The sequence below is a fragment of the Telopea speciosissima genome, chromosome 5, assembly GCF_018873765.1.
Source record: "Telopea speciosissima isolate NSW1024214 ecotype Mountain lineage chromosome 5, Tspe_v1, whole genome shotgun sequence".
NCBI lineage: Eukaryota > Viridiplantae > Streptophyta > Magnoliopsida > Proteales > Proteaceae > Telopea > Telopea speciosissima.
In genome coordinates this window covers 6,307,141-6,323,505 of record NC_057920.1, presented here as the reverse complement: position 1 = coordinate 6,323,505, position 16,365 = coordinate 6,307,141, and the positions used below count along the sequence as shown (strand labels likewise).

The following is a 16,365-nucleotide window of genomic DNA, read 5'->3' as shown; positions in this document are numbered from 1 at the left end:
CTATCACTCTTCCTCTTTCAGATTTGCATCACTAGAAGGACAGAAATATGAATATACTATATATATCTGAGAAGCCTAGATATATTTCCTATAAATGGAACAACCCTAAAATTAAAGAGCCAGTTGTTTTATGAGGTAATTAACATTTGGTTGTTATAATCATTTGTTTGAGTCTCTAATTTGTGTTTTTACATTGGATCATGTGTTGGGGAATGACACAGAGCTATTGAAACTCCGCCATGCTGTAAAGTCATGTGAGTCTGAAGATGTGCATGTGATGTGGGAGATGCTGAATAGGACGGACATAATGCATGCTCGAAGTCCGACCAAGAAACCAAAGAGAACTTTTTCAAAGATTTTCATGTGGGTCAAAAATGCTCCCCGACTCTGCCGTACCTTCTGATTTAACAGCTGATGACCATCATCTAATAGTTTGCTGAGTTTCTCTCACACGCCATGGCAGATTTTCCCAGCACAAAGGATAGAAAGAGGCATGTGAGATTATCCTTTTGTTTGGGTCATCGCTTGTAGATTTCATCCCATCCCCACCTCCTATTGATCAATCGAATAACATATTTTTTGCTGAGATTATTGTGTGTTGTTCATATGTATAATCACCAGCATACATAAATTTTTTATATGTTCATCTTCTCTTTCTTTCCATTTATTTACATTTATACACATTAACATATATTTATATAAATGTATTGAACCAAGGTTTTTAGTTTGATGGTGTTGCTCATGGTGCATTTCACAATATACTTACCTTCTGAAAGCAAGTAGGTTAAGACCTTTACCTGGAAAAAAAAAATTAGATTGATCATGAAATACCTCCAGTTATGCCCAACAGAAATGATATAAGATGGTGTTTAGTTGAGCAAGATTCCATTGTGCCAGTACTAGGCACTTGCATTATGCCCTTGCTGCTTTATACTCCTGCAGGTCTTACTTGGCAGAAATAATGGATGAAGTTAACTCTGCTTCTTTTGCCTTTTCTTGCTGTGGATTTTGTAGAAAGCATTCTGTCTTGCATAATAAAAGAATCATTTCATCCCTGCACAATTAAACAGTCAATCTCAGGCCTCAGAAGTTTGAAGCAGTTTTTCTAATAATCTCAACCCGAATTTCAGACTATCTGAACCAAACAGGTCTCTAGTAGAATGTAAAACAGATCCTGTTTGTAAGGATGGTAGCACGATTACCTTTTGGGCTGATGGAGCAGGTATACTGTAATCTCTTAGACCCCTTACTGGGGCAAATATGCAAGCCAACATAGGTAAGTGAACCATTCCAAACACATTTCAAGAACTAATCCCAAGCTAATTGGTTTAACAAAGGGGATATCTATTAACCATGGTTGGACATTGTCTACTGCATAACCCAATATGACTGGTCATTTGATCCAATATGTGAACTATGGATTTTGGGAGTCAATTGCTCAAGTATGGTAACTGGGCACATATCATTTCTCTAAAGTAGACTATTCTAGTACAATAATGTAAACATAATGAAATGGGAGGGGGTTCTCTGAGCAGGCGGGATAGCCTATGCTCCCTCACACTGATTCAATTTTTCTCTCTCCAAAGAAATTAATAAAAAAAATGGGAGAAAGAACGCTAACCGGAGTTGTGTGTGAACGTGTACCTGTGCCCAGACATAGTCCGGTACAAAAACAACGCCGTACCCTTGAACCTTTCCACCTTTCCAGGGGTGTGTGGCGGTCTTTTTGCCACAGACTGTGTCTGGGTGCAGGTACACGCCCACACACAGCACCAGGTTAGCGTTCCTTTTCCCTAACAAGAATTATGTGAGGAGGCATAGGCTACGCTACTTGCTCAGAGAACATTTTCCCTAATGAAATATATAGAAAAAGGTACCTATATGCTTGTTGTGGTCTCGTACTCTCATGGAGCCTTTTTCATTTGCCCTCTACATATTACCATGTCAATGTACAAAATTACTTGACATTCTCACCATCCAATAGAGGGGAATTCATTGGACTGACCACAAATCAAAATTTGGGACTTATTTCGGAAATGGGGCGTGGAGCATAGCTATATCTGGGAGTGGGAAGACGAGAGGTGAGAGTTTGGAGATTGGGGGGGGGGTTATTATTTGGATTGGGGGTTTTTGTGTGTGAGTTACTGATATAAAAAGGGTAAAATTGGAAATTTAAAAACAATTCTTGGACAGCATCTGCTTGGATTTTTTTTTTTAAGTGAAAGTGAACTGAAAACCATGAAAGGACATCACCTGATTGGAGCAAATTCAAAACCAACAATTCCAGGTGGAATCAGTTCCAGGACTACATGATTCTGATGCACAGATGGTAAATCATAAAATATTTCACTTTTGCCCCACACCAGCAGGGAATATATGAGCCAACATATGCATGTAAATATCTCGAGGCTGCAACTTACCCAAGCATGTTTCCTCTGAACAAAGCACAAAAACCATGTTGATGTTCACCAAATCTGATAGGCCACCAAGTAGATGTCAGTGAACAAAAATAGGGAACCATAATAAATTCATTATCCTTGTATTAATTGACAAAATAAGATTCGAAGGGGTTAAAATACACCACAGAATCAAATTTTTTTTTAAATCAAGAATTGGATCTAAATGAGTATGTAATGACCGAAAAAAACAGAATTGACAAATTTAAAGGAATAGTGCAGGCATCTCCACTCCTTGTTTTTCCATTAAAATTGTGTATATCAAGGGAAAGATGGTCTACATGACCTGGGTGGACAATATAATCCTGTCTATCTAATACAAAGAATCAGACTTTAAGATTCTTCTCAGGCATGAATCTGACGCTTAGATGATCTGACAAAAAAATTTTTACTTTTTCCCTGCACCAGCAGGTTAACAGATAAAACAAAGGGAAAAAATTCTCTGTACGGGAGTGTGGCCTATGCCAGCACTCCCATGAGTCTATCTCTCTCCTCTCCATGTGAAAAGACACCTTTGCCCCCTTGTTTTAAAGAGGAGAGAAATAGACACATGGGAGTGCTGGCGTAGACCACACTCCCGTATAGAAAACTGCTTCCCTAAAACAAAATACATACAACAGCACTACACATGTAAAAAAGCTAGAGGAAGCAACTAACCTGAGCATGGTTTCCTCTGATATCACAAAACTATGTTGGCCAAATCTTGTAGGCCCTTCAAGTAGATGCCAGCAAAGTAAAATAGGGAACCATAAATTCATCATTCAGGTTGAAGTTAACGAAGTAATACTCAGTTTAAGGGTTAAGAAACTATGATGCAACTTGCTAATAAAAGAGGGGGAGGGGTTTGGTGGGTTGGGTTGAGCTTACTCAAATGACTTACAGATAACAAAGATGCCATCCATGCATCTAACCTCTCCACGACAGCAACCACATAGGAAACCAATAACAATAACTAAAAAAGTTGAAGCATGAAATGGAAAGCTCACTTCTTCTCCATGCTACCACAAGACGAGAAGTTCACATGAAAGACATTTTTTCAGCTACCATCACTAACCCAAATGCAGCTTAGAGATTAGAGATATTTGGGAACCATAAATACTTGATCACATTTGGATGATACACCTTCTTTTCAAGATATAGTCCAAACCATCCAAGAGCAGTATATTATAATAAAAATATGAGATGTAGTAGTTGTGTGTTAGGAAACAACCTGGAGCGTTTCAATGGTAGCAGCCTAGAAGACTCATCAGCAGCAATGGCAGTTGGGACCTGCAGTTCAGGTTGAGTGGTTCTCTTAAAATGAGTAGCAGAATAAAATCCAGTTGTATTCTAGCAAGTTCTTCCAGAAACGGCTAATCATTCTTCAACTGGTTGCCACAATATTGGGCACATTACTGTTGTCAACATCAATGTCCTGCCAATGATACTACTTCATCTACCAGTTTAGCATATTACAGAACTATTGCGATCAACCATCAGTTGTGTAAATATCATTTTTTTGCATAAATGCTCTCTGGTTATTGCTGTATAACATACTAAGTATAAAATTTAAATGAGGCCTATACCCTTTCGCATTAAAAGCCCTTATATTGACAGCAAGCCTGAAGGCTGATCCTGTCCCTGATAAGTGGAGATTCCAATAGTCTCTCCTTCTGATTGATACTCATAAAAATATATAAAGAAAGAAAGACCTTGCAATCGACTACTAATAGATCAACTAATTCTTTTTGAAATCCCAGTTTAGGATACTCATGCCCATTTCACTTTTCTTCCATTAATTTTCAACTTTTAAGCCCAATTGATTGCACCAATAATTCTTCCCTCCTGGATCTCTCTAGCTTTCCAATTCAAAATTAATTCTCACATTGATTCCCCAACATTGAAGAATCAGCACAAGATCAAACAAGCTCTAAGGTAGCTATCAAAACCTCCAACTCAAGGACATTAAGCTTTGATACCAACAAGTATGCTATATTTTCAATTATTTGTTGATTTGCATCTAAGTCAATGTTGACTCTATGCTAGTTCATGCATTTTAGCTTGGTTACATGATTATATATTGACGCAGGCGGAGATACTGCATCATATATTGCCCTGGATGTTTATTTCTGTTCAAGTATGGTCCTTCTCTAAATTCCATGGGAGTTTCCATTTGAGGTTTGGTTTTAGACTTTTAGTTCACTAAGATTTAGTTTTAGTTGACTTTTGTGAATTGCATGCATTAATCCAATATTTGATTGTTTAGTTTTTCTTTGGTAAGCAGAATTTTTATTAAGAAGTTCAGCAGTTTCAAAACTTTCAAGCCAGACTGGGAAGAAAGAAAAACTACAGTAGAAGAGCTCCTTAACCCAAACTTAGCTAGAGAGTGAACAATGCTGTTTGCAGTTATACAAACATGATTAAAAGAAACAAAAGAAAAAGAGGATGCCAGAAAAGAATGTCTTCAATAACATGGATGGCTCCAATTGGTGGAGTACCCTTCTTGATGGTGTTGATCACCTTTAAGGAGTCTCATTCAATTTCCAAACTAGCAATTCTGAGGTTCAAAGCTAGAAGGATTCCTTGTCTAACTGCTTTAATTCCAGCACGGTGACGTTTGTTTCATTATCAGGAGAGACAGAACCTCATTCTGAGGTTCAAAGCTAGTTTTTTAGTTGTATCTAACCACTCAGTGCAGAACCTCATTTTAAATTTTAGGTAAGGTTAAATTATAGTGGGCTGAATTCAATTTCTTTATCAGCAAGAGCAAAATACTATCATTTCATTGAACAAATAGAGGATGATTACCCCTCAGAATACTAGTATGATAATTCATGGAAGATGTACCTATCAGGAGGGGGGGGGGGCAAAAGATGTCATTTATACATCAGTCAATCCAATCTGGGAGTAAAGCCATATACCCAAACAAATTCTGTAAGCAATGGTGGGTATAATATTGAGACTTTTCTTTAGATAATTCACAGTATTCTGAGAATTAATTATTTCCTAGTAGGATTTTTCCAATGTTCGTGCATGCTAGGTTTGGCTTCTTTTTTTTTTTACTTATTTTGTGCATTAATTGTAAAGTTTACAAAGGTCGGAGACCTTTAAAGTTCACTAGTTGCAACGTGGTAAGTAATGGTAGCATGAGTGAGTCAATGATATGGAGGATCTTGTACCCAACTCATAGGTCAAGTTTCATCCCAATACGAGTATACAATAGGGATCAAAACATGATCAATGTTTTACCAAATTACTAAATACACTAATCCCTAATACGTCATAGTGGAAGCTAATGGCATCTCCGTAAACTCTGGACGCAATTTTAACACATAGAATGCTCATTTTGGGTTGAAATTTGTCCAATAATACGCACGGGGTTCCTTTCTAACACAGGACCACACAAAATCTGACGTCATAGGGTTTAAACTTGATGAACTATAGAAAGTTCACTAACCTTATTGTATTTTATCAAGAATCTATTTTGTATAGTTGATTCTTCATCAGTTATTTCTAAGTTTTCAGCAAGACTTTGAAGTTGTTTTAATGTTTGAGTTTGACAGTTAATACTACATTAATTCATACAGTATGAAATTCAACTGGTAAAACAGGTTCCTCAAACATTCTGATTTTCCAACCTTAACCCTCTCTTGGGATTGAGATCAGTGCAATTGAGCTAGGGCTCTTTGCTGTATCCTAAACAGTAACTCTTTTTCAAAGGGGAATAACTGCTTACAAGCAGAATTTATGAGACGAAGCACACACGCCACTGGATGGTGTGACGGTGTGCATAAATCGCTAAATGGCAACCACATATAATACTATTGTGGTAGTCATCCTCAAACACGAATAGAAACCAAAAGAGAATGATTGCTCAGTTTGAACCTTCTTTTTTCTTAACTGTAAAACCTGTTGGAAATAATCCCACATTGGCTAACTCCAGGACCTTGGATGAATTCATATACCAGTTGGTCTCTCCGCCTAATACCTGAGCTTTTGGGTTGGACCCCAAAGTGTTTTTTCATGGACTATCCCACTTTATTTAACAAAACCCATTGTTTAAATTCCAGTCCCCTCTAATCTACAAATCAAAGAACAAGCTGAAAGGAAAAATAATGCAGGTGGGCCGTATGTGCACCAGATAATTGATTTACAACCTATGAATGATTCATAGGACCTTCATTAGCAATGCATATACTACTTTATTTCTTAGCTATTTCAGCTGAACTGGGACTAATTTCATTGTTGTTTCACCTTTGATCTCTGTTGGATGGTTCATTAGTCAACTTAGATTTCTCCATCAGTATACAGGACAGAGTTAACTGTGAAACTAGAAATAGAAATTAATTTAACTTTTTGACCAACAGAAAAATTAAGCTCAAACAATGATGCTGCAGTATACTGTACCATACTTTTTGGTAAAGAAAAGCAGAAGTATAATTGAGAAGTGTGTGGTCATTAGAAGGGGGGAAAATTATATGTAAAAACAGAAATGAGCAAAGCTACTGGATCATCAAAATGATCCCTCAAGAAAAACCATATCCAACCTGAAATTAGTTCAAAAGTTTCAAAGATATCAAAAATCTGAAGCCAAGAGATGACGCAATAATCCCCCTAGCTTGAACCTCCAGGGATCTGCATCATTCTAATATTTACCTTGACTAGAAACTTTGATGACAGTATTTAAACAACAGATATGAGGGAATGAACGTAAAGTTTGATCAATTAGACAAGGACAATAAATTCCAATTAAATTATGTACAAACTAGGTTGCTTCACATGAGTAGTTCAGAATAAAATTCTGCACAAGCAGCTGCAGCCAGTATGGAGACAAATAAAGCTTTATTTACAGGCAGAATGTAATACAATGAACGAATAATCTTTATCGTCGAAAAAAGGCATTGAACATTGGGAATAGAGAAATCCTTAGCAGCATTTGGTAGCTTACATTATACTTTATAAACATGTTCCAATTCTCAGGCCATTAATGGCGATGCCTATATGTGATCAACTCAATAGATTCAATACCTTTCAGTAGCCCAAATCATTCATAATACCTTCTGCAGTGATGGAAATTACAGGACAGGTTGAAGGTAAAGATCCATGCTAGCAGATCCTAAACTTGCAAAACATTGTATCCTCACTACATGATGAACTTGAACTGATGGTCCCCTTTGATACCATGTATTTGCTGATTAGGTTGTTCCTGTTTATTCTTCTGATGCACGCAAGCAAACTCTCTCAAGTTGAATGGGCCATTCTTCCCCAAGTAGCTGGGGACTCAACTCCATTGCAACCCTAAAATCCAACAAGGATGCAGATATTGACTGGGCTGGTCTTTGTATGATTCTATTAGGCCTGACACCATTCAAACCAGGTGCAATCTGGCCATTTATTTCCTTCATGTGTTCATGTCCAGCCCTTGATCCAGCTAACTCCAAACATGGCTTGATCAACCTCTTCAGAAATGCATCCAATCCATTATTCAACAGATTAGCACAGTCCAGAGAGATGCCAATGCCTTCACTCTCCATCTTCCGCTCCAACTGGTTCCTTAAGGATCTGGCATCAGGTAGCTCGGTGCTGTTATGACGGGTCTTGGGATGGAAAGTAGACAGAAATCCATTACCAAAGGTTTTGCGGGCTCCACCCATATTCATGGGGATACCTAGAGGAGCTCTAACAGGACTTCTACTTTGAATGCTCGGGCTGGCAGCCATCTGTTCAACTTCTTCCCCATCTTCCACAGAGACAACTTCAGCTGGAGGTCTGCCACTTAGAGAAAAGAGTTCTGTAGCACTTTGTTGCCCTCGAGTCCTAAGGGTTGATTCATCAGACATGATACTCTGGATCTTCCCAAGGGGACCAAGTGGACTTGGGCGGTCCCTGAACTTGAAATCTCGATGATTTGAAGATTTCCCCTTGCGTGGGGATGGAGAGAATGCATCTCCAGACAGTGTCTGGACACTACTCCTTTGATAACCATTAGCAATTTTAACACTAAGAGAACCTTCTATTCTGCTCTCTCTCGAAGGGGGAGTCTTGGCAATACAAGCGTTCTTGACAATGGCTCCAATAAGCCGGTTGTGAAGATAGAGATTCTTCCTCCCGATAGTAGCAATGCAGAGCTTATCGAACTCAGGTTTGCTGAGCCTGAGGCTGAGTAATCGATTAAGGAGAACGAAGTATTTCTCTGCCGTCTCATGTCCGAGTTTCCTGATGATCTGAGCTTTCAGCTCTAAAGTGTCAATCCGGGAGGAATGCCGACAGGGCGGCATCTCAATTTCTGAGTTCTAAACAATCATCAAAATCGGGATCTTAAAAAATCCATAAGACCTCCAACGTAGCCCAATTGAGAGAAAACCACCCTCTCCAGTCCGAAACCCAAACCCTAGCGCATAAATATGTGGTTCAATAAAATTTAGGCGAGGCAGTGATAATCCTCCTAGTTTTTAGCTCGGGTACTGAATTCTGAAAGAAACGAACAAAACCCAGATCGAAACTAAGCTCAATACGTGCTCCTGTGAGTTCGTAGGACCGAAGGACTAATAAAATTTCTCCCAATAAAGCCAAATTTTAAGCAGTGAATAGTAGAATACTGCACTACAAAAAATTTCTCCCCTTTTTCCTAAATTCACCATACGAATTGAATAAAGCAGCAAAAAAAAGGGCAAAAAAGGAGAGATGAGGGGGAAATCCAAGATTGAAATACAATAATTTGGGTTTCACAACGAAACCTTTTCAAACTCGGAAAAAATAAAGAAAGAGAATCATTGAACGAAGAAGATATAGAATGAACTAAGAAGAGTAAGATCAACCTGATTTCGAAGGACAACTGCGTTTGTATTATTGTTTTCGAGCTCTACTGCATTTCCCCTGTGCTTCGATCTCTGCTCATCCATCATCTTAGCTTTCGTAATTGTTCTCTTCTTGTCTGAAAGAAAGAGAAAGATAGAGAATTAATTGAGTCCTTCTCCCTTTAAAACTCTTCCACCATTAACGATCTCTCTACAGTCGGATTGGAACAAGTTCTGTGAACTTATTCCGATCCAATTGTAAGGATCTCGTTCCAACTGTTGGAGGAGCATCCCTTGGTTTATATAGGCCTTTCCGAAGCTTCTTAGGTTTTGGTCAAAGGACACGTGCACTTTCCAGGGGTAGTTTTGCTGACTTTTTTTTTTTTGTGTGTGTATATTTTTCCTTGTCACTTCAGAAGCTCGCAATTCTACACTTCTACACTTCTACACTTCTAGTCTTCTACACCTGCGGCTTTGCCTGCACAAAAGGGTGAAAGAAGGTTGACTAAGATTTTCTGTCACGCTGACGTGGCTAACACTTCCTCAACTGTCCGACGAGGACTGCTTAATAGGCATGATAAGAATGTCTTAAGCAGAAGAACACGTGTGAAATTCTGAACGACAGTACGGAGGTCCAACGGGTACAGCCGTACGAGTTGGTTACCCATCCGGTACCTATATTTAATGGCTAATGGGTTGAAGGTTTATTTTTTTTAGAGGGTAAGAGGGTTGAAATTTAAAGAGACTTGATTTACCAATCCACCCAATTAGGGGTAGGGGTGTCAATCGATTTCAGTGTGAGAATGAGTGAATTTAAAACATGATCCAACAAAGATGTACCAATTTTGATTTGGTTTCAATTTCTTATTAGTTTACTAAAAATATCTAGAAGACCGAAGAAAGTGTCTTTTATATGAATTTTGAAATACTATCAGTTTCTTATCAAAGAAGACAAAGATAGATCTAACTACCAGCGCCGGTTGGAATAAGACAGTACAGCTATTGGCATCCGCAAACTTTATGGTTACCTAGCTAGCTTAGCATCCATCTATAATTAACAGGGAGAAAAAGGCATCACTGAGTACAATAAATATCGGTCATAATGAGTGAGTTTCTAAACCATCTATTACCTATGTCTGCAAAATACAGCAATCGATAAATGAAAAGTTTCATGAGCTTTATTTGGTAAGAAATTCCTTAATTCTATCAGCAGTACAAAGTAACCACCAAATGAAGGCAGTGAAACAATCATGTTCCCAGTGAAGAATTTGAGAAGACAAAACATGCTGAACTACGATTACTCGGCTGTGAAGAATGACCTTCCAAATGATACCAACAAAGCACACAAGAATAGCAGGGCTCTATTTCTCAGTCTGCTCTCGACTGACCAGCTCTGGAAGAGAGGATGATACCAACAATGAGTCCATAAAGAGCCAAGGCTTCAGCAAAGATGAGAATCAGGATCATTCCAACGAAGAGTTTTGGCTGCTGTGCATTAGCTCTGCAAAATATTCAAGAAGACAGTCAGAGGAGAATAGTTTTCCTTTTTTTTCTATTTAACAAGACAACAATAATATGAACAAGAATCATTCCATGCTACTGCCGTGATTTGCACTGAAAACATATAAATCAGACACGGCACAACTTTTTCCCCCTCTTATGGAACAACAATTCATAATATATTGAAACTGTATTGCTTCAATATGGAGTTAAAACCTGAATCATGTATTGGTGCAAATATAATACCCAAATATTTTAATCTACCTTACTAATCCATAACAGGAGCTATTCCATAACTTTTCCCGACAGATCAGGGATTGAATATAATGGATTTGTCTGGAACAACTTAAATGTCAAGAAAACTGAGGTGCATTTTCATATTTTCGTTTAAAATAGCAAGAAGGTACTACTGATATCCAAACATGATAACCACTGCCATGTCTTAGGACATTAATCTAAACCCCAATTCCTACTCTTCAGACAAACTATTTTTTCATCCCATAATAGACACATTTCAAACCTCAACTGAAGGAATAAATATAGGCTATGTAATTCAGAGGCACAAGTGTGCAAAGATACAACAAAATTTTAACATACACACTTGCGAAATGCATCAATGCATGAAAGAACACCATAAATGAAAACAAAACACATGCATGCCTGCACAAAGAAACGCACGAATGCACGCGTGGACACCTGTGCGCACACACACATAATGTAGATACATTAAGTAACAGGGCTTATGCAATCCAGACCCATGATGGTTGCTAATACGTTTAGGCTAATCAGATTGGGGTATTATTAGTATTCACAACCTCCATTTCTCACGGCCATATGGTTCCCTTTAAGCCTTAATCCTACTTGTCCAATTCCAGAGCCATGTCTGCCCAAAACACCTTATTGCAGCTTTTGTCAATTCTTTCCATCCTGTCCTCTAATCTCTCTCCCCCTTTTTCACACCAAGTCATCACCCAATTGATGCAAAACCCTTACAGCCCAACCATAATTCTGAGCCTCTGGAACTTATAATCTCCAGTTCCCCTAAAAAACACCTGCACACAGCATTGCTTACCCGGACCTGGTTATCTCCTAGAACCTTTACATGACTGAAATTGACAGTATAATCCCCATCACTGCAATCTAAAAACTGACTGAACCCATCCCAATAGACCTTCCAACCCCTCTTCAAACTGCCAATGCTTCAGCAGAGAATGGAATCGCTCCAAAGTTATTCAATACAAAGGGGGTCATTTTTAACACATCCATGGTTTGGATAGGGTCCTCAGTGAAAAGAAACACAAGATTACCATGACTATTGATAACCGTACCAAAGAGAAGAGGAAGGCATTGATCTATAATAAAAGGTGATTATAGACCATGCCAGCCTTATAGGAATACGTATCAGTGACTAGCAACCCAATCCATCAGTGAAGGTCCTGATATAAACAGGTGCATAAAGATGTGATATTATGCAGCCAATAAAGTCCAGCTTATATCCACGTCAATATTGAAGAATTAAAAGCCTTGTACCAGATGCATAAAGATATCATCAATGCCCTTAACCCACCTTAGTTCACCAAGAAAGACTAAGAGAAAAGATTGAGAAATGAACCAGAGAACTGCACCAGTTACATCCTTTTTTTATATTGAAGGGGGATGTGTTGAATTTCAATAAAAAACCAAGAATCAAGTAGGTTTTAATGGGTAGAGCCAAGTCTTCAATGGAAGAGTTGATGAGACCCTAAGACAGGTTCCTGATTGTAGTGCTTCAAATACCGATGGAATGGTTGTTTGTTCTCCTTCCAACCTCTACGGAAAAATGGATTCCATTTCCTTTAAGACCATGGCCGGAGTGCTGATTTCTTCTCATCCAGCTCCTCGTGAATGAAACGATTCAATAAAAAATACGCAGCCTGTAGGGCTAGATAGGTTGACCAATTGGGAGAACAATTGGGAGAAATCAAATTTCTACATGTATTTTGCTGGTTGGATCAAGTGCAGAAATCAAATAATGGAATACAACCCTAACTCAATTTAAATATCCATTAGCACCAACTAAATCACCAACATCAACCAGGACTGCAATATCAAATGCCAACAAATGACAGCAGACCTATCGAACATTGAGAAGATTAAACTTAGATGGATAAGCAAGGTAATGTGTTCTGATATATATAAATCAGATCAGTACCAACAGAACAGGATCACAACACAAAGAAAATTCACCAAACAAAAGCCAAATATCAGTTAGCTGGATAACCCTGGTCGAGTGGTCCCCTTTAGGACTAGAATATGGGCTGAAATGATCAGCAAGATCCAAGGGTCGGATCTGCTGAATCTGACAATTCCATGTTGAAGTAGGAAAACTCAAGTTTGACCCCATGACGGGTTCCAAGGGGGACCAGGGAAGGTGTTAGGCACCAAAGCCTACCAGTTCAATCGGTCAAATAAATAGGAAGACCAGTTTAACCAGGTGGACCGGGGTGCCTAACACCTTCCTTGGACCATAACATGACTGTATCCTGACTTCGGTTTGCAGGACTAGAATAGCACAAACAAAACAAAAAAGCAGGAAAAATAAATAGCAGAAAAGAGTCCCATTGAGGAGACTCTCTCCAACATTATATTAATAAAGAAATTTTTTATATCCCATAACTCATATCACCTCTTATTAGAAGCTACTTACGCTCCCAAACAAGAGATGTGAGTAGAGGAAGACTCAAAAGGCAAAGGTCGAGCTGTAGGTCACGTGACCTGCACCAGTAAGGTGGCTGACTGGGATTTCTCCTTGATCAAAGCGGAGACAGGCGAGCTTACCCAATTGGTTGGTCGAATTGGGCAGGCCCCTGCTCCGGAACGTCGAATGAAATAGGTGGCCTTATTAGAGGCTACATACACTCCCAAACCACTAACCCTTCATCAGGAAAGAAATCACAGAAACCACTATTTTCAATTTAAACCACTGTGCTAAAAAGAAAGAGGGAAAAGGTTCTCTAAGCAAGCAGCAGAGAGCATGCTAGCACCTCTCTCCTCACATGAAATGAACTCTCTCCCCTATTTACAAAACCATTCTGTCACCCCTCTTTGGTGCGCTCCCTATGCTACTTGCCTAGAAAACCCTCTCCCAAAAAGGAAAATAAAACACAACTAACTTACTGCAATCAAGCAGCTTATTAATATGGCCACCAATATGGAAATACACCAAACTTACACATAGGTAACCAAATGTGTATAAACAGATAGTGAATGATGATTTCAACATTAACTGTCATTCTGATTAATCAACTACTCTACCCCCTCCCACCTTTCCAAAATTAAGTGACAGGGGATATAGGGTGAGATACACCCCTCACATCTTATCAATCACAGAAAATCAAAAGCACAAATGCCACATTCAAGAGAGAAACAATGAGAACATGTCAATATCAGAAAAAGGTCATCTTCAATTCCATCCCAGGACTCTAGTAAGAAGAGATTAACCGTGCCAATAGCAACAGATGAAGCCCCAAGCCTCTAGCCTAGACGTTGAAGCAATTTTGAGAAGAAAAAAAAAAAAAAAACTTGCAAACGCAAATATCCAAGTTCAATCAAAAGGAAACAACAAAAAGAAAGAAGATAAAGAAATCAAGCTAAAGATCACTAGATAAATGAATTTTATGGGTTCAATGCACAAACTCAAATTAATCTGCAACTCTATAAAAAGTCAACGGCTAAGTATCACCATTCTTTGAGCGGTTTAAAGAAATCAATAACATCAGAGAACAGCCAGGGAAACGAAATTGAAAAGACAATAACGATACAGGGTGATCAAAATGAGATCGTAAAAAGAAAGAGAAATCAGGGGAGAACGATACCTAACGCCAGCATCACCAACGATCCCAATCGCCATACCAGCAGAGAGTCCAGCGAGACCACAAGCAAGACCAGAAGAAAGGTGTGCATAACCATCAAAAAGGTAATAAGATTTGGCCTTGGGATTTATTCCGGTACTGATGATGACGGCAATAATCAATCCATAAATACCTAAAACTCCAGCCATAACGACCGGAACGATCGATTTCATCACAAGCTCTGGTCTCATAACACCCATAGATGCCACACCAACACCACTCTTTGCGGTTCCATAAGCAGCTCCCATACCTGGAACAGCGATCAAAACCTCAGATCCGCATTAATAACTTAGAGAAACACAATCCAAATTCACAGAATTCTATGAGAAAATGAACAAAAGATGCTATAGCCATCAAAGGTTAGGTTTAAGGTTCGCTTACAGGAGAAAACTAGGGCAGCTGCAGCACCAAGGAAGCCGAAGAATGGAGCAGTTTCATCGCCGCTGAAGGTAGACGACATTTTTTAAGCCTCTTATGTGCAGAAACTACAATTAGATCTGAGAATTCTTATCTCAATAGACTACAGAGAGAACTGATGCAGGGTCCTTCTTCCTCCTCTACCTGACCCTCTTCTCTCTGTCGAAGCAGATTTACAATTGGAATCTATTGCGACTTCACTCCTCTACCCTCGAATATAAATCATTTTTTGCCCTTTCAGAAGAAAATATCCAAAAAAACCTTTCAGCCAAAAATCATATAAAAAAGGTACAGAATCTATTTTTATTTACGTGAAGCCCCAGATGATGGGATGTAAAATGGTAAAAGTTCCCCAAATTAATTCATGCTTAAAATTAAACAAAGATATCAAATATCATCCGAGAATGCAAAATCAACCTAGAATATTACAAGAATTCATACCACACATAGTTTTAAGAAAATAAATTTGTCAAAAATTTATATTTGCCATCATATATTTCATGGAATCATATGCTAATAAAAATTTAGGGAAAAAGAACAATGCCTGATAACGAGCAACTTACATGCACTCAGACTAAGCCCCCTTCAAATGACCATTTTGCCCCTTTATAAAATGAAAAAATCCCCTGTCAATGCCCAAATGTGTCCTCTCATTGACCCCACACCGAGATTGTTGGGATTGGGAGATAGGTGGAGTTCGCATTCACATCGTCGTATGAGATTGGTGAGTGAGACGAGGTTTGGTTTGATGTTTTGAAGGAAATTTTAAGGGTTGAAAATTAATATTAGTATTTTTTTTTTTTTTTAACAAGGTTTAAAGTATCGACATCATCAGGTATCGTATCGGAAGGATGATTTTAAGAGACTTCTGTTTGAATCAAGATTTGATGTTTACATATTGAATTTCTTAAGATATATACAAAAACACAATTTTTAGAAGCATAAAACAATATAAATAAATAAAATATATAATATTATCATGTATAAAAAGGAGAACAAAGTACAACGAGACAAGTACACTTAATTTTATTTATTTTTTTGATAAAACAAATACATTCATAAAAGGATGAGTTTCTTACAAATACTAAGACCAAATTTTTTTTAACCATCATATCGATATCCTACAAAAACAATACATATTAGTTAGATATATTCACTAAGAATTTATATAACTAAATTGAATGTTTCCTATCGGAGCAATTTTTGTTTTCCGGTTATTTTGGTAGTAAGGGGTGCCCCTCCTTGGTCATCCTCGCTGCACAAAAGGTTCAAAAACTCCCATTTTGACTCAACAGGGTAACCTTTTTCTGTTCTATAACCCCTCTA

At 38.3% G+C, this 16,365-nt stretch overlaps 2 protein-coding genes across 2 annotated transcripts; both read right to left on the bottom strand.

The window, feature by feature from the left end:
* Nucleotides 1-7,260: 7,260 nt before the first annotated feature.
* On the bottom strand, nt 7,261-9,434 carry LOC122663409. Its single transcript, XM_043859086.1, has 2 exons — nt 9,254-9,434; nt 7,261-8,728 (listed from the first exon to the last, which is right to left on the bottom strand). Exons 1-2 carry the CDS (start codon nt 9,338-9,340, stop codon nt 7,646-7,648), a joined length of 1,170 nt encoding a protein of 389 aa, XP_043715021.1. The 5' UTR covers nt 9,341-9,434; the 3' UTR covers nt 7,261-7,645.
* A 954-nt stretch (nt 9,435-10,388) lies between these two features.
* LOC122662340 (V-type proton ATPase 16 kDa proteolipid subunit) lies at nt 10,389-15,255 on the bottom strand. The gene is made up of 3 exons (XM_043857946.1): nt 15,004-15,255; nt 14,587-14,872; nt 10,389-10,733 (listed from the first exon to the last, which is right to left on the bottom strand). Exons 1-3 carry the CDS (start codon nt 15,080-15,082, stop codon nt 10,601-10,603), a joined length of 498 nt encoding a protein of 165 aa, XP_043713881.1. The 5' UTR covers nt 15,083-15,255; the 3' UTR covers nt 10,389-10,600.
* Nucleotides 15,256-16,365: the final 1,110 nt, after the last annotated feature.

Bases quoted from the DNA above. Each gene is read 5' to 3' on its own strand.
- LOC122663409 (XM_043859086.1), bottom strand. From the start codon at position 9,340: ATGATGGATGAGCAGAGATCGAAGCACAGGGGAAATGCAGTAGAGCTC. The intron at 8,729-9,253 runs GTTGATCTTACT...ATGATTGTTTAG, and splicing joins CAGTTGTCCTTCGAAATCAG to AACTCAGAAATTGAGATGCC.
- LOC122662340 (XM_043857946.1), bottom strand. From the start codon at position 15,082: ATGTCGTCTACCTTCAGCGGCGATGAAACTGCTCCATTCTTCGGCTTC. The intron at 14,873-15,003 runs GTAAGCGAACCT...TCGCTGTTCCAG, and splicing joins AGCTGCCCTAGTTTTCTCCT to GTATGGGAGCTGCTTATGGA. The intron at 10,734-14,586 runs GTATCGTTCTCC...AATATTTTGCAG, and splicing joins GTTGGTGATGCTGGCGTTAG to AGCTAATGCACAGCAGCCAA.